At 47.0% G+C, this 26,149-nt stretch overlaps 2 protein-coding genes across 7 annotated transcripts; both read right to left on the reverse strand.

Annotated features, from left to right (window-relative positions):
* Positions 1-1,867: 1,867 nt before the first annotated feature.
* SLC35C2 (solute carrier family 35 member C2) lies at positions 1,868-7,308 on the reverse strand. Of its 2 annotated transcripts, none has more exons than XM_027646177.1 (9): positions 7,172-7,308; positions 6,934-7,084; positions 5,209-5,272; positions 4,924-4,996; positions 4,601-4,769; positions 4,226-4,309; positions 3,830-3,894; positions 2,899-3,028; positions 1,868-2,756 (listed from the first exon to the last, which is right to left on the reverse strand). In XM_027646177.1, exons 1-9 carry the CDS (start codon positions 7,286-7,288, stop codon positions 2,638-2,640), a joined length of 972 nt encoding a protein of 323 aa, XP_027501978.1. In that variant the 5' UTR covers positions 7,289-7,308; the 3' UTR covers positions 1,868-2,637. The 2 variants fall into 2 exon arrangements, with proteins under 2 accessions (XP_027501978.1, XP_027501977.1); XM_027646176.1 differs by having other exon boundaries at positions 3,719-3,894.
* A 262-nt stretch (positions 7,309-7,570) lies between these two features.
* ELMO2 (engulfment and cell motility 2) lies at positions 7,571-26,115 on the reverse strand. 5 transcript variants are annotated; one of them, XM_027646019.1, is made up of 22 exons: positions 25,966-26,115; positions 21,338-21,463; positions 21,163-21,203; positions 20,582-20,654; positions 20,199-20,249; positions 19,033-19,214; positions 18,201-18,300; positions 17,941-18,092; positions 16,517-16,595; positions 15,866-15,901; positions 12,933-12,983; positions 12,482-12,604; positions 11,741-11,875; positions 11,219-11,323; positions 11,031-11,139; positions 10,303-10,439; positions 9,821-9,984; positions 9,627-9,739; positions 9,220-9,327; positions 8,810-8,892; positions 8,405-8,482; positions 7,571-7,896 (listed from the first exon to the last, which is right to left on the reverse strand). In XM_027646019.1, the coding sequence occupies exons 2-22, from the start codon at positions 21,413-21,415 to the stop codon at positions 7,696-7,698; spliced, it is 2,199 nt and encodes a 732-aa protein (XP_027501820.1). In that variant the 5' UTR covers positions 21,416-21,463; positions 25,966-26,115; the 3' UTR covers positions 7,571-7,695. The 5 variants fall into 5 exon arrangements, with proteins under 5 accessions (XP_027501820.1, XP_027501822.1, XP_027501819.1 ...); XM_027646021.1 differs by having other exon boundaries at positions 8,810-8,886; positions 25,990-26,098; XM_027646018.1 differs by having other exon boundaries at positions 25,990-26,093.
* Positions 26,116-26,149: the final 34 nt, after the last annotated feature.

A 26,149-nucleotide genomic window follows, 5' to 3' on the forward strand; every position in this document is an offset into this window, starting at 1 on the left:
CCACTCAAGTAAGATGGACAGCATCCAACAGACAAGCTGTGCTGCTGCTCTAACACTCTGCTGCACTGCCCTGCACCAGCATAGTCCCACTCGACCCCTCCCAAGCTTACCAGTAACTCTGCCATGTTCTCTAGAAGTCACCCAGCACTGCTGCCAAGCAAGACCACATCCAGGGTGACTCAGCTTGGAGGTAGGACTATAGCAAGTGTGAGGATGAGGCCTCCCTTACCTTTTCCAAGAACTGACCCCAGCAGGAAGGTTCTGACCTCTCACACAGGACCCATCACATCAACCCATGAGGGTTCTGGGAGAGGAGCCAGGCAACACAGGGACAGAAAGGAGCCCCACACCATGCCCCACTGGAGTTGCCTAGAGAGGAACACTGCTGTTTTCCCAAATAATATCAAAGCTTTTACCCCTTCCTGCCAGTTCCCACATGGACCTCTGCCACAGCCTTTTTATGTTGCTCACTGATTTCCTTCACTAAACCTGCTGCTTGCACTAGTTGAACCTGCAAGGTCAGGTGCATCTAGCTGCAGGCAATCAAGATTTGCTCCAAGAGCTCCAGGACAGAGCTGCAGTTCTAGGGCATCACCTCTGTCTTAAAAAGGAAATGAAACTGGAAGCAAAGAGACTACAGGGCTCTACAGTTCACAAGCACAATCAGATTTCATCTTCGAGCACTGTACCTGGTGTAAACTCTGGCTTGGGAACAAAGTTGCCTTTACCATGACATTTACAGGGACCTGAAATCCCAGCCTGAGATTCTACCCCATCCTTCTAGACTAGAAGGATGCCTGGGGTTCAGTTCTAGAAGAGTAGAAGGGGAACTGCAAAAAGCAGCTGTGATATGGCTGAACACAGATCACGTGCAGAAAGCACCACTGCCCCTCACCAAGTACAGAGTATTTCATGCTATTGGTGGGATAAACAGGGTGAATCCTGCTGGAAGCATCACAAGTCCCAGCTACTGGAAAATCCAGCTAGAGACACACCAAGCCATTCTCAGCTCCAGGCATTCCACTTGATGCACAGAATACCTCGGTGTGCCAACCTGGCATGGAAGTGCTGGTTCAGTAGCTTTACATGAGGAAGCTGCACCACCTGCTGTCTGCTCTGGAGTCAGTTACCAGAACATCATCAAAGATGATCACTAATAACAAAAGTTTTCTTCTTCAGAACAATTTTTTTTTTTGAAGGACATGCTCTTGATTAAAGTCATCAAGAGTTCATATCTGAAAACTAATGAAGCAAGATTACAGAGGGACAGCCTAGTCAAAATGGTTCAGGTCTCAAACAGAATATGAGGAATTCCCTTTAATACCCAGCTCCTGTCAGGAGAAAGATCACACTGTTATCCCTTGGGGGAGCTCTCTCAAGTTATTTCCACTCCAAAAACTACAAAAGGTAGCACTGAACAAAACTTTCAAAGAGGCAAAAATTCCGCCATGCAAAAGAAAACAGCCACCTGCCCAATGTCACTTGAGGCTTAGCAGAAATGAAAAAGAGCCATCTCAAATCCTGCACTATCCCTCTTTCCTGGACAAGGCTGCAGCACTGACTGATCCAATCCAGCGTGGCAAAGAAGGAAGATTCTTATAAAAGCCACAATATTTAAAGTCTTCCCAGGATGCATGAAGGCAGACAAGTCAGTATGCTCACTTGGCTGGCATAAATATGAGAGGTTGCAGGAAGTTTTAGTTCTAGAGATCAATGATCCTGTTCATGGGCGAGTGTTTTGTTTGCCAGGCCTCAGAAACAATTTGGCGTGCAGCAGCAAGGTCAGTGAAGCTCTAAAAGGAAAGGAGTTCAGAAGACAAATGACCTCTGCTTATGAAGCATAGGTACATAGTGCACAGACAAGAGGGAATCAGAAAAACAGTTTATTTAAAAAACAAAAAATTCCCCCTCTCAAAACCCCACACACTTTCTGATAAGCTTATTGCTCAAGTTAGGCCTCCTGTGACACAGCTCTCTCTCCCCTTGGCCTGCAGCACCACAGGTACTCCTGCATCCCTATCCTGCCTCCAACCAACATCACTTGGCAGGTTCAATTGGTCCCAAATACCAGCATTTAATTCTCTCTTTACTGTGCACACAGGACATGGAGGTCACCAGGCACAAAAGGTCCTTCTCACTGGGACAACTTCAAGGATTTATACAGTCATCTACTCCCACTAGGATGGAAGTTCCTACTTTGTAGAAACATTTTAAAAAAAAGGGGAGGGAAGGTATATCTACCTTCTCTTTTGAAGCCAAAGCCTAAAACAGTAAAATCATCCCTGAAACACTCAGCCTGCAGTCCAGGTATGTCCACACTCATTCTACAGCCCATGGTCTACACTGTCAGTATTCAGACTTCAGGATCCCCTACCAGACTTGCTGGAGCATTTCTGTGTCTCATGGGCTGTTCCACGTCCACTGAACCAGGGCCTGTCTTCAAAGTTCCTGTGAAAGGAATTTTGCCTGTTTCTTGTGCAGCATTTACAGATCCACACTGTAGCACAGCAGCAGAATTCTCTCACTAGGCCCTGGCTCTCCTTTGGGTGGTCACAGAGACTTCTGGACTTTCCTCCTAGATAGGTATCAGGCAGGTTTGGTAAGAACAGAGCAAGAGACTTTGTGCTTCATGTTCAGTCATTGTTGTGGGGTTTCAACATCCTCTTCCTCCTTCTCCCCATGTTCAGTGTGGTGCAGCAGCAGCTCCAGGTCAGGGTCAGAGCTGGCCTCTTTGTGTGGCTCCAGTGTCTTGTCACCTGTGTGCAGACAGCCTGTTTAGTGACAAACTTGGAGCACACACCAAACCTGGCGCCGGCAAAGGAGCTGGAACCAGACACAGCTCCAAGTGAGGCTACGAGAAAGCCCATGAAGAAACACAAAGTGATTTAAAACAATGACCTTTGGAATTCACGGCTTTGAGAATGACATGAAGGGAGATTCCTGACAGGCAGACAGCAAAGCCCAGCCAGTTCAAGAGACTGAGGCGGTCTCCCAGCAAATGTGTGGCGAGGAATAAAATGCAGATTTCCTGTGGAAACAAAAAAACATGACAAGTGGCAGGGCAGGACCTGAGGAGATATGCACGAGATGTTTTACAGCTGCAGCCCAGATCAAGATGCCAGGCTGCTAAATTTCCATCAGCATGTTCTTTCATGCGCACGGAGTTCTAAAAACAGTTTTTGGGAACAAACAACCTGTCAAACTGGGATGTGGGATTTTAAGTCATCTGACTGCATAGCTTGGTTACAGAGGAAATCTTCCAACTCCTGGACCAGACAGATTTCACATGTCAGAGTTCAGCTCAAAAGTATGTGTGCTGGACTCCTAGCAGGAGGGGAGGATGTGCCAAACTAGATTACAGAGATAGCTCAAACCAAAGATTTGTTCACATACAGGTCTGATGCAAGAGCTTGCCCTTCTCACCCTCCTCCCTTCCGCACCATCCACTGCTCATGAGGCCCACGTGTTTTAGTCTATCCCACATCACAACAGACTTTGGTCACTAATGGTATTTTTTATAGAACAGCCACTAGTCTCTGGCCCTTTGCTGTCAGGGACTTCACTGCAGAGACTGAAAGGCAAAGCATCAAGCTCCTGTGCAAGGAGGACAAAAATAACAATAATTTCTAAGGATCTAAGGGAAGTTCCCATCACATAAGGCCCAACAGGGATGACTCAGTACTTGCCTTCTAGTGTTAGCACAGGAACCATGCCTTACCTTAAAAATGCCAGCAATGGAAAGGGTGAGGCTAGATGTTCTGGAAACCAAGAGGAACTCAGAAAAGCCTAGACCAAAGGCAAGAATTCCACCCAAGAACAGCTTCCCTACCAGAGAGAACAGCATTCCTGCTTCATGGAAACGGAAGAGCTTCTCTGATATGGACAAAGGCAGGCCTAGGAACAAGACAGTGAGTAGCAGAATACCTTCCCCAACTCCCAGGATTCCTTTCAACAAGATGGATAGGGGTGGGCTGCTCACATTCCAGTGTCAGGAGGATGTGGAGCCAGTTCTTCACAGCCCTTATTTCCACAACTGTGGCAGGCTACTTTTCCTACGCACTCTTTAATGATTTGCCAGCATAAGGTAATTCCAGATCTCTAACTGCTTTGTAAAGTTCACAGCTGTTGACTTATCTAAATGAATCATCTCAAACACCAAACTGCTAAGCAGTCTCCCCAACCACTCTATAAAGCTATCCCTGCTTTCTCTAATTAACTCACGCACCCTCAAACACCGCAAAGAGTGGGAAGAGCCCCAGGAACATGAGCGGCTGCAGGTGAAACATGATATCAATGGGATTCTGGAGCCCTGAAAGAGGAGAATCAATAACAGACCAGGTAGCAACAAGCCAGGGAATAAAATAGCTCCCAGAGCCTTTATTAGCACCCTTCCTAGACACACACCTTGTTTGTGATGCCCACGCTTGTGCTGCTGCAGATACCAAGCCACCTTCATCACCCATCAACAGATAACCCCTGCCCCAGGTTTCAAACACCTTCCCTTACAGGAGATGTTTTGTTTCTGCAGTGAGGGCTATCACCTCCTTAATCCCCTCCCCATTACCAGCACCACCACCCCCTTTCCTAACACCCCACGTACCCAGCTCAGCCTTCTGCATAAGTATCTGTGTGAGAGTCCAGCGAATGCCCCCAAGGAAAGAGGCACAGAGCACCAGGATGAACCCCTGTGCGTTGAACTGGGTGGACTTGTAGGTGAACATGAAGAGTCCCCCAGCAATGAGCAGAACCACCAGGAGCAACGTCACTCTCTGTGTGAGATCAAACACAACAGAGACACACAACCTCTTGCTTTTCATCCACATAACTGCGTTCTCCCTCTACTTACATGTTTCCTGTGCATGTACTGCCTATTTCCCCGGGCCTGACCTTCTCCCTCCCTAAAGCATTGTGTGGCACCCTTACCATTTCCTCCAGCTTGAAGAGCAGTGAAAAAAGCAGGATGAAAAGAATAGCAGAGGATTTGGTCATCGTGTAGCTGTAAGAACCAAAATACACTGTCAGTCCCCTCCAGTGTAGTCTTTCCCATCAAAATACTATTAGAAATCAATCACCCACTTCTACATTGCTACTAACAAGCTATCACAGACCCTGCGTGCTGACCCCACCGAGTCAAACACCTATTCAAGAAACAGAGCCTGACAAAGCACTTTTCAAACCCCACCCAGGCAAGGTGATGTTTGTACTCACAGGGATACAGTGACATAGAGGAAGCTCCAGTTACTCAGCCCAATATCCAAGGAAGTTGACAGAGCTAAAGAATCAATGAAAAAATTCTGATGTTAACTGTCATCAACTACCTAAAAAAACCCACCACAAAACCCTGCTACTTGACCAAAAACACAGAGAGCAGAGTAGAACCAGGGGGGGAAAAAAAAATTTTCCTCATGTTAACTCTTCAGTACCAACACAGCTCAGATATTCTCAGCTCTTTATGTTTCTGTTTTGCTCCCTGTGATTTACGTTGGGCTCAGCACTGCACTCATTGAACAAGCACTGTGAAAAAGCCAGAAATAACTCTTGCCCTCCCTGTGACTGAAAGCCATCACAGATTTGCATAAAGTCTTTTTTGAATGTATCAGAAGATGGTAACTGGTAAGTCTGAGGGCCACTGCAAGAAGCCTGAAGAAGCAACAACCCCTAGCACGCACTCCTAACCCTGGGTGCAGCATTTGTTACAGTCTATAATCCCTTGTACATAAGTTTCCTACCACAGGAGACAGTTTTGCTGATCCAGGGGCAGGCTATGCTGAAAGGTAATATTGCTGAAGATGTGGAGAAAGCACTTTTCAAGAAACCATGGGGCACTTTATGTAAGGCATTGCAAACCTTGCCAGAGATCTTAGACCAGATGCTGTTCTGTGGGAGCCAACATAACATACAGTCAAAGAACTGCAGAAGTAGTTACAGTTCTGTGCTCTGAGTAGGAGCTTCACTCCTTGGTCTCAGCTACAGTTCTGTGTGCCACGTATGATGAACTTCTCTATCAAGCTCCAATCTGAGAAAGCTGCTGAAATAACATAAATGCATGGCTTGATACCAATGTTAAAGAGAAAATGTTACTTGCAGAAACAACCCATTGAGGTATTGTAGAAGATTCTCATTATTTGCTCTCATGTGCCAGTGGCTCCTTTATTCTGTGTGGCCTCTCCCTGTACTAACACTTCTTTGTAATGAGCAATGAAGGTAGCATATCTCAAGCTAGAGCTCCAGGCAGCACCTACACCTGCCCTGTACCTGGTAGGGAAATGCAGGTCTGGAGAGGCAGCTGCGCCCCCCGGCTCACCCTGTCCCAGGGGACTGGCCCTGACCATCCCAGGACAACAGACGGCTCCAGAAGTGGTCAGAGTGCAGCGGGAAACCCTGAGCAGCCGCTTGGAATATGCTGAGTTGGAAGGGATCCATTAGGATCAGAGTCCAACTCCTGGCCCTGCGCAGGACACCGCAAGAGAGCGGCATTCTGAGAGCATCGTCCAAATGCTTCTTGAACTCAGACAGGCTTGGGGCTGCGACCACTTCCCTTGTTATCCTGCTGTAGTACCCAACCACCCTCTGGGTGAAAAGCCTTTTGCTGATATCCAACCTAAACCTTCCCTGACTCAGCTCCATGTCGTTTCCTCAAGTCCTGTCAGTGGTCAAGAGAGTGAAGAGATCGGTACCTGCCCCTCTGCTTCCCTTCATGAGAATGTTGAAGACCACAATGAGGTCTCCCCTCAATCTCCACTTCTCCAGGCTGAACAAGCCAAGTGCCCTCAGCTGGCTCCTCATAAGCCTTAATCCCAGACCTTTCACCATCCTCGTGGCCCTCCTCTGGATGCTCTCCAACAGCTCAACGCCTTTTTTTTTTTTTTTTAATACTGCGGTGTGCCCAAAACTCATCGCCCTCGGCCCCCTTCCCCTCCCCTCCATCCGTACCTGCGGGGGCCGCCCGGCGCAGACAGTCGGCCCAGGACAGCGCTGCCCGCGGGCGGCCGGAGCGGCACCGCGCCAGGGCTCGGGCGAGCGCCGCCAGAGCGAAGATGAGCAGCAGGTGCAGCAGAGTGACGAGCAGCGGGAACGGGAAGCTCTGCGGGACCGAGAGCCGCTGTCACCGCCGCCCTCCCGCCGCCGCCGCCGCCGCCCCGCGCCGCCCGCCCCGCCACCCCCACGGCACCTTCATCAGCCACTTGTTGTAGAAGGTGATGCCGATGGAGAAGCCGTAGTAGAGCAGCACCAGCGGCGCCGCCAGCGCCGCCCGCCCCAGGGCCGCGCCGCCCGCCCCCGCCGCCATGCGCCCGGCACAGCCCGGGAGGGACGGGCAGGAGGAGGAGGAGAAAGGAGCGGGGATGGGGAGGATGGGGGATGCCGGTGAGGGGTGCGCGGCGGCGGGGCAGGGCAGGGCAGGGCAGGGCAGGGCAGGGGGGCGGCGATGCCGAGCGGGCCGTGCCGGCGGGGGAAGCGGGGCCGCCGCTGACGTTGCCGGGCGGGGCGGGCGGACGAGCCGGGGCCCGAGCGGGGCGGGCGCGCCGCGGTGACGCTCCGCGCAGGGCGGAAAGAGGCGGAGGAGGCGGCGGCGGCTCGGAGCGCTACTGGTTATTATTGAACCGATACAAAAGGCGGGCGGCGCCGGGTCCCCCGCCCCGGGCGCCCCCCGGGTCCCGGTGCCGAGCGCGGCCCGGGCGGTGCCGGCGCGGTGCCTCAGCCGTAGTGGTACACGAAGTCGTAGCTGCTCGGCTCCTTGGGGATCGGCGGCGGCGCTTCGGGGATCTGGATGTTCTCCAAGTCCAGGAGCCTCAGCTTCATTTCCATGCTCAGCAGCGTGTCCAGGTCGCTCTTGGTCAGCTCGCTGGACATGTCCTTCCCCAAGAGAGCGTTAAGCCCATCAATCCAGATACAGTACTGTGGAAAAGAAAGGGTAATTCACGACTCCATGAGGGCATAAATGAGAGGTTATGTTGAACCTTTCCATCCACGCAACAAGTAGAGATGCTCCTATATAGCTTCAAAATAGGAAAAAAAACCCCATATCCAACCCCAAAACAGTGCCCACAGATTTCCAGTGGAAGTTACAAGCCTAGAGGTTAAGTGTGACCTCATGGCTGTAGGAGAGGGCCAAGAGTTTCTGTTGTGGCATAACACGAGAAAAAGCAAACTTATTCTAGGCATCATAGGAGGAAAGAATGTAGCAGTGCAGACTCGGGGAAATTAATGTGGGATTATTTTTTCCTTTTTAAATGAAAAAAGTAACTACAAAAAACCCGATTCACATTAAGCATCGCCAACATATTCTAAGAATGAACCTGGTGGGAGACAGCCTGTTCAAGTCTTTAATGAGAAGCAACTGATTCTTCTTAATCTCTGAAGCTAATTGCTATATATTCTACTGCTTGGTCACTGTGTTTCTTACCTCGTATTTATTAGGTGCAATGAAGTTCAGGGTCTCATCGGGATCGTATAATATGGAGAAGGCCAATTCTAACACTTCCTGAATGGAAAAGAATCTTTCAGTTACCAACTGAACAAAACATTACAGCACCTTCTGCCTGCCAACCTGAGAGGAGCTGCCTTGCTGCAGCTCAGTACACTTTCCCACATTGCTGAACAATTCTGAATAGACTATAGCACAACTACACAGTGCCCACAGCTCCCAGTAGTGACAAAGGAATACTAGGAAAAGGCCCAGATGGGGAGGAGATGGGGTTTGAAAACAACGCATCTGCATTGTGGGGAGACCATTTGCTCCTGTTCCTCTCTTTCAGACTTCATTGCTACAGAAATAGATACTAATGACAGGCAAAAAGGGAGCACTTGCCTTGTTCTGTTTCAGTGCACTTTTCTCCTTCATGTGTGGACAATCCTTCCCTGTGACAATGGCTTTGATGTCTGCAACTGGAACTAACAGTGAAAAAGTAAAACTCCCAAACAAGCAATCCTAACCAGGAAGAGACAGAACTTTGTTTTGTCTTTGCAAACTGAGCATTGTTTGTTTTTTTGGCTCCTTCCTGCAGTTTTCCAAAACACATTACCAGTAAGATCCCAACAGTTAGCTGATAAAAAGAAACACCAAGCAATTCCAAGACTTGAAGAATTTGGGAAGAACTGAAAAGTTGGTATCACCTCAGTCAGGGTTTCAGCCACAGCTCTTTCATCTTTATCTAGGATTATACTCAGCCTCTAGGCAGCAGAGCACAGAACAGTGCACAACCTGTAATCAGGACTTACTTTTTTCCTGTAGAGATTCAAAGGTCACTTCCCCCTGGGCATTATCTTCCAGATCTCCATAGTGTAGCACCTTGTGATTCAGAGCCAGGCGACAATACCAGAATCTTTCTGGAACACACACCAAGCAGAGTAAGCTGAGCAAGATCATTCACAGGAAGCCTTACAGCCACTAACATTAGAGCCTCTCCACCCAATCCATTTGCTCCCCCAGCTCCTCAGCACAGCTTCTGGTTCACGAGGGATTCTTAGAAATGCTCATCTGTGCCATCCCCAACTACTGGCTGATACGGATAGCCCAGATAATCAGCCTCTCTTTCAGCAGCATGCCTGCTGGCAGATTAGTTCATTAGATCTTATTTGCTATAGTTCTTCACATGAGAAAAATGCAGTAGACACTGTCCCCTTACCTTGTCTTCTGCGATTTCCAATTTTTCGAAAGCTGCTTCCCTCACAAAGCCTGTTCAGGCGCTGTTGCTTTATCAGCTCCAGGATCTCAGGTTGGATTTTCTCCCTCAGCTCCCTGGCAATCAAATACAGAAGAGTAAGCAGAAAGTGGAGATAAGAGCGAGCACAGAAGGCAGTGTTTTTGTCAGGCACGTACACAATAGGGGGTGACTGGAAGTCATCTTGGCTCATTCTCTCAGACTGGCGTAGCCGCAGGATCTCTGAATAGCTCAGGCTGCGCAGCTTGCTCTTGAACTGGTCCAAGGAGTTTGGTTTAGAAGGGAGAGCCCGTGTGATCTGTTCCCTCACAACCTGCATAACCTAAAGAGGTGGGGAAGAGAGAAGAGCAAGTCACATTCTTGCTGCTTACTGGCATCAGAGAACCAGGGCACACAGCTCAGAACTGATGTGGGATAAGTGGGGCCAGGAGTATCAACATACTAGTGACTTTGAAGATCAAGAAGAACTACAAATGATCTCAGGTCATACCAAATAAAAGTTGAGCCATCCCCCCTTATAGCCCACATCAGTGCCCCGTTAACATCTTCTGTGCCCTACTCTTTAATGAATTGTACAAGCTGAGTGAACACGTGCTGATCTGCAAAAGATTTTACGAGAATATCTCTTCACCACCCTGACCTTATTAAAATCTTCTGCTGTCGCCCTCATTTCTTTCCAGGTCTTGTTCAACAGCTGGATGCAGATGGCAAACAGTTCCTCAAACGCACGGTCGTGGGTGAAGAACATGGGGTGATAGTCATTCCGGCCTTCATTGGCTTCAGGGAGAAACAAACCACAACCACAGGAGCATATTGTACAAAACATACCTAAAATCCACTACAGTGACAGACACCTGATGGTGCACAACAGCACCTACCCCAAGAGATTAAGACAGTTTATTGGGAACAGCAACTATCTCCACACTTCACCATGCAAACCTCTGTGACTCGTATGCCCTTTTCATCCCAGTCCCCAAAAATGACTGCTTGCAGTATTTCCCACTTTCCTCTGGCAGAATTTCTTACAGTGGTTAATTTTTTTAGAATACTGTGTTGAGACTGTCAGCACTAATAAACTTTTCTCAAGCTCATGGTGGTTTCTAGACTATTTTTTTTATACAGCACCCTGCTGAAGCTTCAGGAAGTTGAAACTTTCTGCTTGTGTCACTTTTTCAGGAGAACCAGAGCGCACACACACCAAATTTCTTACTTTATTTTGACACTGGGACACCAACAAGCTGCCCCTGTCCCTACAGGACAGATGTGAGATCAAGGTTCAAATGCCTGTGAATACTGGGCAGCCTGTAAGCTACTTCCAGAAGCATCAGCCCAGCAATCCTGTAAAGCTGGGAAATAAATGGTACTCACGGAGTTCCCCAACCTGCAAGATCTCACAAAGCATCCTGGTGAGTTCAATGGCACTGCGCCCAAAGGGACACTCGTGTTTATCTTCTCGACTGCTGTTCTCCAGAACAATCTACAAGAAGAAGGTGCCACACACACTAAGAAGACCTGCTGAGCTGTTGGCATCTGTAAAAAGCAGCAGCTTCACTCACCCTGATATAGGTGTCCTGATGAAATTTAGCCAAGTAGAGCATGTTGTCCAATGCCAACATCCCTGGAGGAGTCTGAGTAAAATCCATGGCTGGATTGATGTGATTCTGTGAAAAGAAGGTGTAGAAGGAATACAAACAAATTAGCTCAAAGAAATTGTGTGAGAAAATTTTCTGAATGAATTTTACAACTGCCTGTCTCACACCTATCCAAGAGGTAATCGTGGATGACAATGCTATCCAAACTTTCTAGAAGAAAGGCTGATTCCACGTTCTTCGTAGAATAGGTGCACATGGTAAGTAAATATCTCCAGGGAACATGCCTAATGAACCCTGGCATTTAACCAATCAGCAGGTTCATAAGACTTCCCTGGGACTTTGAGTGTAGCTGAATTTCTAAACTCAGATGCAGAATTTTGGTAAAGCAAACAGCTATTTCTGTTCCTTATTTCCCCACAGCTCCAATGGAGATTGTTTAGATTGCCTTCACATGGTTTAGAGTCAGCCCTCTCTCTAGATGCCTACAGTGAATCCCAGCATCTTGTAGTCCTTGGTGTACATGGCTTTGCGTTTCTCTGTTCCACTGCCAGGGACGCTGTTGCTGTCGGACTCGGCATCGAATGCAATTCTTCTCAACTCAAATATGATGTCTCTCTGTGCCTGAAAGACAGAAGGCAGGGAAATGCCAACATGATCAATCACTGGGGCAGTATTTTCACGTAATGCACAGAACTACCACTCCTTTCAGAGCTCACACCATGAAATACAGAAAAATGCCAGAAGTCATTTATACTACACGAAAGGCAATCCACGTCAAAATTGCGAGTTTCAGTACACTGGAGTAAGGCAAAGTATTTGTTGGCAATTTCTAGGCTTTCAGATAATGCTAAGGCATTTCTCACTAAAGACTACAATGCATCTAAGAACTGAGTAACAGACACCTTAAAAGTGCCCAGTTTCCTCGTATACTGCCAAGAAATGGGTCAGATGCTGTGCCCTCCATAGAGGTGGAGTAATCAGTTTGACAGCTGGCATCACACTGGTCAAGAAAGGAGTATATGGCTTCCAGTGACCACTTGCATCTCAAAATCCCACAGTAAGCAGCAGGATAGTCATGAGCATACCCTGATCTCAGGGACTACAATGTAGGGGTGGTTTTGGAACCATATGCACCATCTACTGCAAATTCTACAGAGCTAAGGAGCTCAGGTATAAGGTCCCCTGTACATCCTATTCTATCAGATCTTACTCAGCTCTAACAGTCACCTGATCATTGGGGTCCATCTTGGTCATCATTCTCTCTTCCAGGAGATTAAAGGTCAGGACCTGGAGCACGTACAGCTGATGGGCCATCTCTGTTTTAATGGGGCGGTTTCCTCTGATTACATGCTGCAAAATAAAGGATAGGGAAATGAAAGGAGTACAAATAAACACTTAGGCATTAGCCCTAGGCATATGCCAGGCTGCATGCACATCTCTCTGTATGAACATTCAGCTGTTTAATCTCCATATTCCACCAGAAGCATAATGATAATGCTCTGTAACAGCTGAAAGTAGCATCCTGATAACTCCCTTTTGAACAAGTGACCCCAGCTTCACCTTTGAAAGAGTCACTTTTCAGGAAGTGCCCTGAGGGCAGCTGAATTTACACCATGCACAAGTGAAACCTCTACTGAGGGAACTTTAGGAAGCACTGGGTTATTCCAGACATACTTACATTCAGGATTATAGACCTCAGATGCTTCTGGGCAAATGCATTAGCCATTTCCTGTTGTGGAATTTAGAGAAGAAATAACATGAGTGAAATATAAAACAAAAGGCCCACATTGTGCAGAAAGGAGAGAACGAAATAAGCCTATGGACTGGAGATAGCACTGGCACACAACAAAGTGCTTCTACTACACACTGTCAATTTAGCATGGCATCTCACCACAAAGCAAGCATCAGGTTGGGATGCAAGAGTCATCTTTATCATGGCACAACTCAGAGATGGCTCCCCTACAAAACATTAATGTGGAGAAAGGCACTGGTGTGGTCAAAGCACAGAAGCAAATTTAGCTTAACGTTGGACATCTAATGATACTTCAGGTATGGCAGCAGGGAGCATACTGTGGGTTGCCCAGGAAAAATCTGTCATCTACAAGAGGTTCCTCCAATTAGCATTTCACAGCTTTCTACACCAAGGTATACCCAGGAGAACAAGGGCTAGAGGATGCAGGTTTCACATCTCCTCCCGCTCAAAAACTCCCGCTCTGACATTTACATTTCCTTTGTCTCAGTTCCCAAAGAGATGTTCAGAAGTCAGTTTAAGCACAAATTTGCAGAAGCATTTATTTCAGTTTACAAAAAGGCAGGGTAGTAATTTTCATGCTTACAGGAAAGCTTCCACTTTCCCTCTTTACTGCATGGCTTCCCTCTCCAGGTGAGGAGGGTTTCCCAGCCATGGAGTAATGATGACAAACAGTCACAGCAGATGCAAAGATGCCTTCAGTTCCAGCACCAATTACACATGCACCTGCAAAAACCTAACCTGTGCTTTCCTTGTAAATTGTGAAGATGCACTTTCTAACATAGCAGTGATCTCATTACACCTGCAAGGAGAGTGGCACAAGTGCTAATGTCAAAAGGGAACGTTATCACGAGTTTGCCGCTACAAGCAAAATCTTTGGGTAAGAAAAATCTGTTGGGCATTATATCATCTGGAAGAGATCCAAAAGATCTGACAGTCTGAGATCTCTTCACATTCCTCTGCAGTGCAGATTGAGAGCTGGGAGCAGATGTGGAGTCTCAGACAATTGCATTCAATCAGCTGCACATTCTGAGCAATCCAAGACTGTTCCAACTGCTCATATCAACCCTGCTCCTGATAGACTATAAAAAGTCTGGTCAAATGTGTGCATTAACCTTTTTCCAAGTTCCTATTATCACTTTTGATCCAGATAGAAACCTCCTAAGCCAAGAGAGTGATAACACTGACTGACAGCCAAGCTGTGATGGCTGCAAGTTCAGCAGCATTTGTGTGACAACCAAAGTGAGTCAGTGCTTGAGTGGAAGATATCTGTGAAGTATCTAGATGAAATAGGAGAGCTTTTAGAGATAACACACTGCCCTCTGAGTCATTATTTTTTACAATTTGTGAGATGTAGCACTGAGAACAGGACAAGGCCTGCTGCTGGGATTTGTTCATGCACGTGACACAAGGAATCCTTACTCTGAAGGAATTAGTTTGTACATGGGATGAAGTAACAAGTGACTGAAGCAGATAAAAAGGGGGAAAGACAAAGACAATTAAACAATTCTAAACAGCATAGAAAGAAGCATGAGCACACACACAGTCTAACCATTGCTAAGGGGTCTATGTTCTGCTGAGAGTCCAACAGGGCCCACTTTGCTGCTTGACACAGTCACAGAATCACAGAAGCATTTATGCTGGAAGAGATGTCTTTAGATCACCTAGTCCAGCTCCCCTGATTCAAGCAACATCAGATAGAGCAGGTTGCCCAGGACTGTGTCTGGTCAGGATTTTAATATTTCCACTGATGGAGACTCCATAATCTCTCTGGGTAACCTGTTCCAGTGTTTGATCACTCTAACACTAATTTTGTGTGTTTGTGTGTGTGTTCACATGGAATCTTCTTTTAAGCTGTGCTGACTGCCTCTGGTCCTGTCAGCAAGCACTACTGAGATGAGTTCCCACTTCTTTATTCCCTTCCATCAGATATTTATAGACAGAAGACCTCCCTGAGCCTTCTCTTCTTGAGGCTGAGCAATCCCAAATCTCTCAGGCTCTATTCATATGAAGGGTACTCCAGTTCCCTAATCAGCTTCATGGCCCTTTGTGGTCATGGGGATTGTGTTCAAGGGGAAAAATAAAAAAAAGTGAAAGATCTCTTGGAATTTTGTTTGCTTGTATCTTGGCTGAATTACTAGTAGATAAGTATAATTTTTCTTATTTTCATGTGTTAAGCATATATATTAATTTTAGAAATTATGTAACATTTACTGAGACAGCAGTTTCCCCTCTGAAGGCACTGCATCCATGGCAAAAGTGGAACATCCTCTGTGCCACCCAGAAAAATCTAAAAAATGTACCAGAATCTCAAGATACAGGAGGCTGCAAATCAACCTCTTAACAAGAGTGGTGATTTCCATGGAGATAGCACAAGGCAAAACACATGCTTATACTACAATTCCCATAAGGGAGAAGTCACAGATCAGGCAGAATTTATGCTCTAGCCCCCAATCAGCAACAGATTTTGTGACTGCTCTTCACAGACAAACAGCTCTATCTTTACAAGGACACAGCTGGATATAAAACTGTCATTGAGATCTGGGGTATAAAAAGTTAAAAGAGACTCAGATTGCTAAAGAACTGGTTCCAGTTTTACAACTGGTTCACCTGATCAGTCACCAGTTTCCTTTTACAATCATCTGTGTGATCTTGTTTTCACAGTAAGTCATTCAAGGTTTCTCTTGCTGCTGATTCTTTTCCCCTCCACACAGTGTGAGTACATCCCCACCCTTCTCCCTAGGCTCATCCCCTCTCTGAAGCCTGTGTGCATCTTCCCTGGGATACAAGGAGGCACAGCTGGAGGAAAGCTAACATGCCTACAGCTCCACACGACCAGCCCCCAGGCTTGAGTTACTTACAGTGATGGGCAGGTCTAGAGGGTTAAGCAGCTTGTCCTGCTGGCAGAAAGCAAAAAAAGGCACAAAGAGAAGCAGACAGGATTTAGCTCAGAGTCCAGAAACAAGGCACAAACGGGGCACTAGAGAAGAAAGGCTCAACACAGCAAAGCTAAACAATACACACAAATGCACATCTTGCACATAGCTGAGATATTGGGGGCTTCCTCAGAGCAGGACAGGTGTTTAACTTCTCACATTTGCCAGCAGGAATATCCCCCTATGACTTCAAGAAGGCCCCCTTTTGTGGGGGGAAGGGGGAGATGTCGTGTTTGTTTAGGAAGTACATACAAACCCAAGGACTCTACCCAGCCTACCTCTCCCATACACAGTTAACATTCTTAAAGAATTTTCCCATGCTGTCTGGAGGATTACCTTCTGTTCTCTCAAGGTCTTTCAGAATCCTTTCTGAGCATCTCCTAAATAGAGATGTGTGCTCCAGGACACATTATTAATGGGATGGTACTTTTTCTCCAGTGTTGCCATACTGAAACAGCCACATAAGTTCTTGGCAAGGTTTGAGGTCTATCTTGCCCAGACAATATGATTTCTGAGGCATAAAGTAAACAGCCAGCAACCATTATTCAGGTTTAAAGCCAAAAGGCAAGAACACACCTGTCTCTTGTCCTCAGGTGCCTTCAGGAAGAGGGCATTGATCAGAGCAATGGCATAGGTCTGAATCTCTTGGTTTGAGCTGCACAAACAAAGAAAGGGAGGATCGTAAGAGAACAGACAGTACAGAACATCACAGCCTGGTGCTTTGCCTGCACCATGAGAACACTGCCTACAGCTGTCCTGCACTTCAACAAACAAGCAGGACTCGTGCAATCTACTTTCATGATGCCCAACCCTTCCTAAGGCTTGCAAATAGCTGACAGAAATTTCTGTCTGCCAGGTCCATTAACCAGGAGACAGAGCAGACTGCAGCCCAGCACCACCACAGCTTGTTTCCAGTGCTGGAGCTATCTCTGTAAAACCCAGTTATACTGCAGTCTGTTACATGGATACAGCTTGAAACTTGTATGGAGCAAGTAATTTTTCTCCCCTGTGCCAAGGGAAGCCACCAAATGCAAATGGAACTAAGGGGAAAGCACACCTCTCTTTATGGCATTGCCTTCCATCCTCAATAGTTTGGCCCAACCCACACTTCTTATTTTTACTGAAGAGGTTCTTCAGGTAAAGGGTCCTTATTCCCTTTCTAGACCACATACAGCACGTGGCTGCACTTGTGATGTTCAAAACATCACAAAAATAAGCTTCCAAATGCCAATCACACTCTTCCACCTTTACCTTAAAGCTGTATGAGCACAAAGTGACATTGATGCAGTACATTGTTTGCACTATCGTGTTGTTAAACTACTCACTGATTAAGGAATATCAATCATATTCACAATTAGTGCTTTTCCACATTTGCAGAATTAAAAGGCTTGAGGAAAAAAAACCAACCTACTCAAAGCTCTGACAATTACTTTTTTTTTTTTTCTATGGAAGAGTAGAGCTGACCTAGACAAACAGCCCTAAGAGACAGATATTGATTTGTTGGTTTGTCAGCTTGTTGAAAGGAAGGAGATGAAGGGATTTTTTTTTTCCCTTCAAGCAAGAAAAGCAATTGTTTTCTTCCTTAATATGCAGGACAAAAACCAGAAGAAGATGAGTTCTTAGATTCTAGTGGAGACAATTTAAAGAGGGGTGAAGGTGGCAGATGACTGGATGCAGATGGTTTGGGAAATTGTTTTTAGTCAAACACAGGTTTGGTTCTAACACTGAACACACTCATGCAGTTGTTTAAGCAGAATATCTTTGTTTAAGACATACACTCATGTGCCTAAGTGCTTCCAGAACACAGAAAACATTTTTTTAGGATTTTTTTTTTTTTTTAATCCATTAGAAATCTTAAAGTTCAAGGAAGGTGTCATGTCGGTAATACTTAAAAAAAAAATATAATCTCTAAGTGTTTTAAATTTAAAAGGACGTGATTTAAAATTGACAGGTACACAAAAAATTGATACGAATCACACTGTTGCTGGGTGGACACTCACACTTGCAGGTGGGAAATGAGCTGCCCCACGGTGATCTCTTCTGCAATCTTCTGGTACAGGGTCTGGCTGTTGAGCACCATGCTCTCCAGGATGGCCAGGGACCGCTGGAGGATGGACACATCCACCATGGGCTGGCTCACATACCCTGCAATCTACAAACAGATGGACCAGCAGAGTCATTCTGCTCTTTGCTCTTCCTGGAAGCTGTGTTAAAGCATGAAAAGAAACAGTACCCACTCACCCCCTCCACCCAAACTCACCTGTTTGATGAAGGTTATTGAGACCATGTCCCAGGAGACAATACCGTGGTCCATGAGCTCCAAGAAGGCAGTCAGGGTGAAAGCCAACATTTCACTGTAACTAAGAAAATGAAGAATGCTGTTACAAGAGATCTGGCAGCAAGAAAAAAGCCTGTCCAAAATGAATAAACTGGGTAAGAGAAAAATGTCACCACCTTTTAATAAAACAGGCTACGATTTCACACCTGGAGGAGCAATAAAGTATATTCATTTACGCAGACAATTTTACTGTTTTGTAGAAATGTATTGTAGAAAGACATTTTATTTTTCCTGATGACAAGCACAAATTAAAAATAGCAACAATAAGTCCCTAGTCCTGCCACCAGAGACTTGCAACCACCTGCATCAGCACTTGGCTATTCAGAGGAACAAACATGTTTTAACACCAGAGAAAAGCAAAGAAAAATTTATTGTCCTTCTCTAAATATTGGGACCTGACTTGAAATAAAATGAAAGCACAGCATGAACTGTGGGAAATTTAGTATATAACCACAAGACAGAACGGTGAAGATTACAAAAAATGCAGGAATTGCAAGAAATGCAGGGGGGTGCAGGGCAGCCTCTGTGAGGAGAGGCTGAGGCTGCCCCATGCCAGACACAGCCAGTGCCAGGCAGCTCCAGGATGAACCACCACCGGCCAAACCACTCCTTTCACCTCACGAGGTTTAGCCAAGGACTAGAAAGACTTTGTTTAAACAGTTCAACTTTTCTATGAGGTTAGTTGTTTTATGCCACTTCAGTAGCCCCTTATTTGAGGCCCTCAGTTCCAGAGTCCTGGAAGACAGGAACTTACTGGGACAGCAGCTTGGTCCCGCTCTCCACAAGCCGTGTCAGCACCGTAATCCCTTCCATGTTGATGAACTCTGTGGCAAAGGTCACATCTGCTGAAAGTTTGGCCAGTTCCTTCATGGCATCCAGTCGTGCTTCCATGCTGTGGGACTGGATCCTCTCCATCAGCTGACGAGCTGCCCTAGACTGGCAGGAAAGAGGGACAGTGCCAGTTACAGACCAGTTACCTGCAGCCTGAGTTCTGCCAGCATCAGCAGTCTGTCAGAAGGCCCTGGATGGGCAGAGAGAGCAGAGCCAGGGTAGAGAGACACCAGCAAAGATAAATTCAGTAGCAGCAGCCAGTAAGACTAAGAAAGACTAAAAAAAGGCTGCACTCAGCAACGGTTACAGCCAAGCAGGAGGTGAGTAAAATGCTATTTCACAAGTTAGAGCAAATGCTTGATTTTCTTTCTGGTGAGGTGAGTAGAGGTTTTTTTCCATAGAAATATAGAACGACACCGTTAAAGAAATAAAGTATTAAACACAAGTCTCACAGATTCAAAGAGAAGCACAAGCACATTTTGTGTATCCATGAGACATTCCATAAGATTTCTCAGACACGGATCAATGATATCCTCTCAACTACCTCTTGCCCAAGTAACTTCTTCCAGTTCTACTCACTCTCAGCTCTATCCATTGACACTTGCACAGAAAAGATTTAAGAATTTAAATAAAAAGAAAGCTGCAGCAACTCTGCAAAAGACAACTGCTGAGGTCAAAATAGCAAGAATTCAGCAGGAACCACCCCATCTGCATCAAATTTGTCTCTCCTTTAATTTTTTGCATTAAGTTATTGAAACTGTTGCCTTCCAACTGACCATGCTAAGAGCACTCATACTGAGAATGCCTTTGTCAGGTGCTTCACAACATCCTAATCTAGGGGATGCACTAAAGCTGCAGACTGGGTTTGTTTACAGAAAGTCCTATAAAAGGGTAGAGCATCCAAAGGAAAGACACACACCACTGTCAGGATGGAAAACAAAGACTGTGTGCCTCATTGTGCAGAATGGCCCAAAACGAAGGGAATTCCCCTGAAATTTGGGGAGAAGGAGAAAGAAAAGCCAAGAGGCAAGAAACAGCCTGTCTTCCATGGACAGTCACTGAGAATGAAGGATGTGAGGAAGCATTTACCGGGGACACTGCCAGCTGCAGGATAGTTCCATTCTTGATGTCACAGCGAGTCTGAAAGAAAACACAAACTTTAAACTGTGGAAAAGCAGGGGGGAAAGAACACAACTGGACCTGCAGTGCACATCTGTATGCACGAGTAAAGGGGTTCTCACATCACACAACCCTACTGAGGGCATTGGAATTGAGACCCTGAGCCCCCACACCCATGGGCACACAAAGGGAGAAGTGCAAGGCTCCTCAGCCGAATGACACCATTCAAGTGTGAGTGTGAGAGCAAAGATGCTGCCCCTCAAGGATTAGTGCCAGTATTGTTCCACCCACCAGTCCAAGACATTCTGCACTCTCCCCCAGGATGTCAGCAAGCTGCTGCCTCTCACACTGACCTGCTCTGTGATGTACAGCTGGGGACCATCAGCGTACCGCAGGGTGTAGTACTCAGGGTTTGGCAGGGACCACCTGGCAGAGGAAGAAGAAGGACACATAAGCTTCTTCCTCCTCTTTCTTCTGGCTCTCAGTTAGGAAATGGAGCTCGATCCCAGCAGGGTGCAAAAGAACTTTCAAGCAAAGATTTAGCAGGGGAAGTCAGGTCTCCCAAAGAGGAGAGAAAACATCCTCCTCTTGAGGGGACTGTGGGACCCCAGCCTACTCTAAATCAACTCTGTGGAACATCTGAGGAGGCCTACACTTTGGTAACAGCAGGATGGGCCAATCCTCAGAGAAACCGACCCTAGGGCACACAAAGGCACACACTTAGAACTGGAATAAAGATGGAAGGCCCTCGTTTTCTGGGAGATCCTTTTCTTCCCAATTTAAACCCAGCCCATTGCATGGCCAAAACTGGCAGCAGGCAGCATGGATTGTGCTTGCAGCACATGATCAAGCAGCAGAGACTTTCCACAGTACCCCAGCAAGATTTGTCAGTGGGACAGACCTTCTCCACGAGGGTTCCCAGAGAACTACTCACCCATCACAGACCTCCTTGATGATGGATGCAAGAGGCCTTTTCTAGAACAGAAAGAGAGTCCTCAGTAGCCATGTTCCTCCCAACCAGAAAGGAATACTGCCCATTTCTATGCTTCCCACATTCCAGTATCAACGCTGTGGTGCCTTTCCTCCCCCATCTGGTTACCAGGTCTCACCTGATCTATCTCCAGCAGCTGGGCATTGGCACCCGGCCACTCAACAGCCACTTTCACAATGTCTGAAGGCGGTGGCATTGCTCCAGACTCCTCCAAGTGCCTTTACAACAGCATACACCTCCACACCTGTTAAGAGAAAGGACAGTGAGTATCTCTCTGAAAACCATTTCACTTGTTACACTGGATCTAACACGAAACTTCAAAACCAGACATGATCAGCATTATGGTTTCCTGGGCCTGACGGGGACAAAACATCCACCACAGCAGAGATCAAGGCCTCACACTAAAACAGCACATCATGAAATGGCACATCCAACCTTATCCCCTAGAATAGTTCTGAGAGCTTGTCAGGCTACTCCCAAGAAGGAGGGAGGGCTTTGCTCTGCTCAGCAAAGCCCCATCTAGCACCCACCATCTGTACTGCCGGGTCAGTTCACAGAGGTAGTAAGGAAATAACTCCCCAGGCTTGGCTGCTGTCTGTATGTGGGAGCAGAAACACACTGTCCACGTAGCTTCCCTCCTGTGGGTTGGACAAGGTGAGGCCACACAAAGGAAGACTGCTCATACGAGGATTCAATTAAATTAGTGTTTCAAAGAAGCCTTCACAGCCCACAGAGCCAGGCTAATTCACAAACAGAAAGCACAGAGCCTATGGTGTCCTATGGAAACACTGCCTCCAAACCCCCTGAGCATGTCTTATCACAAATTTCTTCTCAAATTTTGATTACCAGCGCTCTATTCTCTCATTCCAAGACAGACAATTTACTCTTTGCTAACAGAGACATGTGAACTTGCAGCAAATATGTTCTCAAGAGGCCTCTAACCCTGAAGGCATACAGAGCTGCTGGTGCTATTTTCCCATCCATTACAATCAATAATTTAGGCTCTACTCCTTTATTCCACACTCGTCCTGAAGCAGTTCATCTTCTGGTCTCCAAAGTAAACTAGAAATTCAGGCAATAAAGCATAAGGAACCAGGACCAGAATTGTACCTTGCCTCAATGCATAAGCAGAGCAAAGCACTCAGGAATCTTCATAAAGACAGGAAAGCTTTGAACCCAGATATATTTAGAAGGCTGAAGCAGTTAGTACTGGGGTATCCAATGCAAGCTTACTCACACCAGTTTCCTTCAGCCTCTTCACAAATCAATGGTCAATACCTGATATGTCTGAGGACAGCAAAAGTCTGCCAAGCACAGCACACTGCAAGTCAGAAGAGTCCTTCCTGATCCAAAAATGCTTCCTCTAACATTCAAGTACAGTGTTATAAAGAGACAAGGCAGAACCAGGAAAGCCTGCTGACCCAACGTACTCCACAGCAGCAGCCATAAGAAGTCAGAGCTTACACAACACTGCTGTCTTGCAAAAAGACAGACGAACCCAATAAAAATATGAATCAGTCTTCCTCACTTCCTTTTTCCCAAATTACACACACACTAAAATAAAATAAAAATAATTTAGACTTTCAAATGTCTCTTGCAGCAATAAATCAACTAAATCTTTAAGTATACATTGGCAATTACTGGCATACAATCAGGAGTTCTGCATGTACTCCCCAAAGTGCCCAATTTGTACGACACCCTCAGATCTGTAGGACATACAGTTTTCCATGTATTAGATCCAGAAACAGACAGGCAGTTCCCAAAAGGTGTGTGATTTCCACTCACTCTTCTCCATTCAGCAATTAAAGCCTATGATGGCCTACACCTGACAGCCTGAGAAAACTCAGTCCTGTGCAGAAGCATCATCTCCAATAACCAGACTGGCTTGTAATAACTGAATAGGTAATTACTGCTCCCATGAGTGAGCCAATTTGCAATTAGAAAACATCAAACCCCTTCAGTGTTCAAGGCACGACAAATACACAGTGAAGAGACAAGGCTCAAAGATTACTTCCTGGAGTATTAAGAACTGAATTTGCAACTTTTAAACTAATATACCCACAAGTAATTAGCATCTAATTACCACTTCTCCCCTCAGCCTCTTGTAGAACAGCCACAGCCTTTTATTTGCACTGTGACTTACACTGCAAGGTGCTACTAAAGAGTAGAAGGAAATATGGTACTTTATATGCCAAAACAGGCACACAGATTACTAGAGGTAGTAGCTTTGCAAATCTCTAACTTGCCTTTTTCCATGCAGAGAACATGCCTCATTAAGAGAGAGGAAGTGCCCATTAGAACAGAAACACTGATATTATGGGAAGTTGCACAGAAATCACAGAACCATTTAGGCTGGAAAATACCCTTAAGATTACCAAGTCCAACTGTAACCCTAACACCTCCCAGTCCAGCACTAAATCATGCCCCTAAATGCCATATAAATGTCCTGTTCCATAAAAAAAGTACTGCAGAGGTTGGCCCACAGCTCCCAGAATCCATGCACTCTACCTGCAGCTTCCCTGATATCCTCACCACTGAAAACACGGACCAGTCAAGTTGTGTTGCATTCCCTTGATATCTCAAAAAAAAAAAAAAAGCTCTCAGCTGCATACAAATGCAAAGTAATTCACCATGATCTTTAAGACTATTTCTGCCCCAAATTTCTTCCATAAATGAGCACCCACTCACGACTGGCAAGCATGTTCCAATCAGTATTCAAGGCACAGCAAATACACAGCGAAACAAATAGAGCTTAAAGACTGTTTCTTTGCACAGCAGCACCACGGAACAGATACCACAGGTATCTCTACTAAGGCAGAGATTTGAAGACCAAGAGGAATTGGCTAAGCAGAACCCAGAGAAGCAAGAATTAAAAATTAAAAAAGGTAGGAAACTCTCCAAACAGCCTGGGTCAAACAATCCTTTGAAGGACCCACACGGATCAGTGGCTCAGCAGGAGCAGCTTTCCAGAAGAGGAGAATGAAGAGTGGACTATGAATACAAAGGGTACTTCAGGTCAGCCTCTTAGCACCAGGTTGTCTGCCAAAAGCATGCTTTGAAACGATTTCACTGCATGTCTGCAGACAAGAGAGGCATCAGATGTTCAGTTTTACAATGGATATTTTGCAGTGCAATAGTGATAGAGCTGATAAAATGACTGTTCAGAATCTCTCATGAAGCACAGACTGTGATTTTCCATAATTGTGATTATCAGTTACTTATGGGTCTCTCACAGCACGTTCTTCACAACAACAGCATGTAAACAATTCCCACAGTTTTACAGAGGGAGACAGCAGCCAAGCTGAAATCCATCAAAAATTAATTCCCTCTGCTTCTGCAGAGTGAGCTCTGTCATACAAAGCAGTGGTGCAGGGGTAGCTGCAGGGCAAGAAATCAGCACAACCAACTAAAAACACACTATTCAAGAGACTTCTGAGAAGCTGCAAGCTAAAACAACTGGAGTATTTTAAGCAGAACTTCCCTATTCACAAACTCAATCTTCTTTTCATTACAGATAGAGAACAAAGTGTGCTGCACACAGAATGAAAATGAGGAGGATGAAAGAACATTCCCTGAAAAAGAAAAGCTGCCTGGTAGAATCACCCAGTCAACAAGCAAATAGATGCAGCTTCTGAAACCTGTAGATGCAACAAAACACCCTAGTCAGATCTCAGAAAGTCCCCACACGGAGCTAACAGGCCAAGGGAAAGGTGGAAGTGATGTTGGCAGAAGGACCAACTGGACAGGTGTGTAGAGAAGACACCTTGGCCACGCAGCATGAAAACGTAGTAGACAGCAGAGTACAACCCCAGGGCTATAGAGTTTTCTTTCTATGCTACCTCACATAACAAGCAATAAGAAACATCCTTCACCAGAGGAACCAAAGAACCAAATGGCTCAGAATCCATCTCTGGAATCCCACATTCCTCCAAAGGCCTTCCACAGCTGCACTTTGGCTGTACAACACTAAGCCTACGTGCTCTGGTCGAGCACATTCCAACACAGCTTGGCACAGGCCACATCCTGGCAAAGACAGAAACCGACAGCAACAGGCAAAAAGAGAACTGCTTTTTTAATTATTTTTAATCAGTCATGTGAGCCGAAAGCCGACAGTGAGTCGGCCCCTACTGAAGCTTGGGCCAAAGCCCGATTTAAGGCGCTAAACGATTTTTTTTTTTTTTTTTTCTGCAAAGCGCTCTCCGTGCTGTGCCTCGGGCCCCGAGGGAGCGGCGGACTCGCCCCTCCGGGGGCAGCCGGGGATGCACAGCGGGAGCTGCGGGGACGGGCGGGCGACCCCCGGAGCCTGGGGAGGGCGGCGGGCGGGGGAGGCAGCAGGGTCCGGGGAGGCAGCAGGGGCCGGGGAGGCAGCAGGGTCCGGGGAGGCAGCAGGGTCCGGGGAGGCAGCAGGGGCCGGGGAGGCAGCGGACTCGCGGTTCGAGGTGCTGCCCCGACGGCTGCGGCTCCCCATCCCCATCCCCTCCGCATCCCCGCCCGCGCCCACCCGGACCCGCCGCGGCCGCTCCGCGCTCCGGCCGCCCCGGCACCGCCCATGGGCGCGTCATGCGCCCGCCGCGCTGCCATGGAGACCACGGAGAACATGGATAACATGGATAACATGGAGAACACGGAGAACATGGACACCCGAGCCCGCCCGCCCGCGGCGGCACGACCCGCCGGCCCCGCCACCCCCAGCGGCACCCCCCCCCCCCCAGCCCGGGTGTCGGCAGCCTCCTCAGTCCCTCCGACCGGGCGCCCCCCGTCCCTCCTCGCCTGCGGGGCCGCCGCGGGAGGGCTCACGTCAGCTCCCCGTGCCCACCGAGCGCCGCCTCCGGGCGCGGCTGCGAGCGCCAGGGGCCGCCGGGGCTCATGCAGGGCGGGCGCCCGGGCCGGCGCGGGGCTCTGGGGCGGCGGCGCGGCCGCGCTCGGCTCC

The sequence above is a fragment of the Corapipo altera genome, unplaced genomic scaffold (genome assembly GCF_003945725.1).
Source record: "Corapipo altera isolate COAL_440 unplaced genomic scaffold, ASM394572v1 64, whole genome shotgun sequence".
Lineage (NCBI taxonomy): Eukaryota > Metazoa > Chordata > Aves > Passeriformes > Pipridae > Corapipo > Corapipo altera.

Excerpts from the sequence above, each read along its gene's own strand:
- SLC35C2 (XM_027646176.1), bottom strand. The coding sequence starts at position 7,288 with ATGGCGGCGGGGGCGGGCGGCGCGGCCCTGGGGCGGGCGGCGCTGGCG. Across the intron at positions 4,997-5,208 it reads CTCTATGTCACTGTATCCCT|CTACACGATGACCAAATCCT; the intron begins GTGAGTACAAAC and ends TGGTTCTTACAG. Across the intron at positions 4,310-4,600 it reads TATGCAGAAGGCTGAGCTGG|GGCTCCAGAATCCCATTGAT; the intron begins GTACGTGGGGTG and ends CTCCTCTTTCAG.
- ELMO2 (XM_027646019.1), bottom strand. The coding sequence starts at position 21,415 with ATGCCACCGCCTTCAGACATTGTGAAAGTGGCTGTTGAGTGGCCGGGT. Across the intron at positions 11,876-12,481 it reads AGATGGACCCCAATGATCAG|GCACAGAGAGACATCATATT; the intron begins GTGACTGTTAGA and ends TCTGTCTTTCAG. Across the intron at positions 9,985-10,302 it reads CAGCAGAAGATTTTAATAAG|GTTATGCAGGTTGTGAGGGA; the intron begins GTCAGGGTGGTG and ends CCACCTCTTTAG.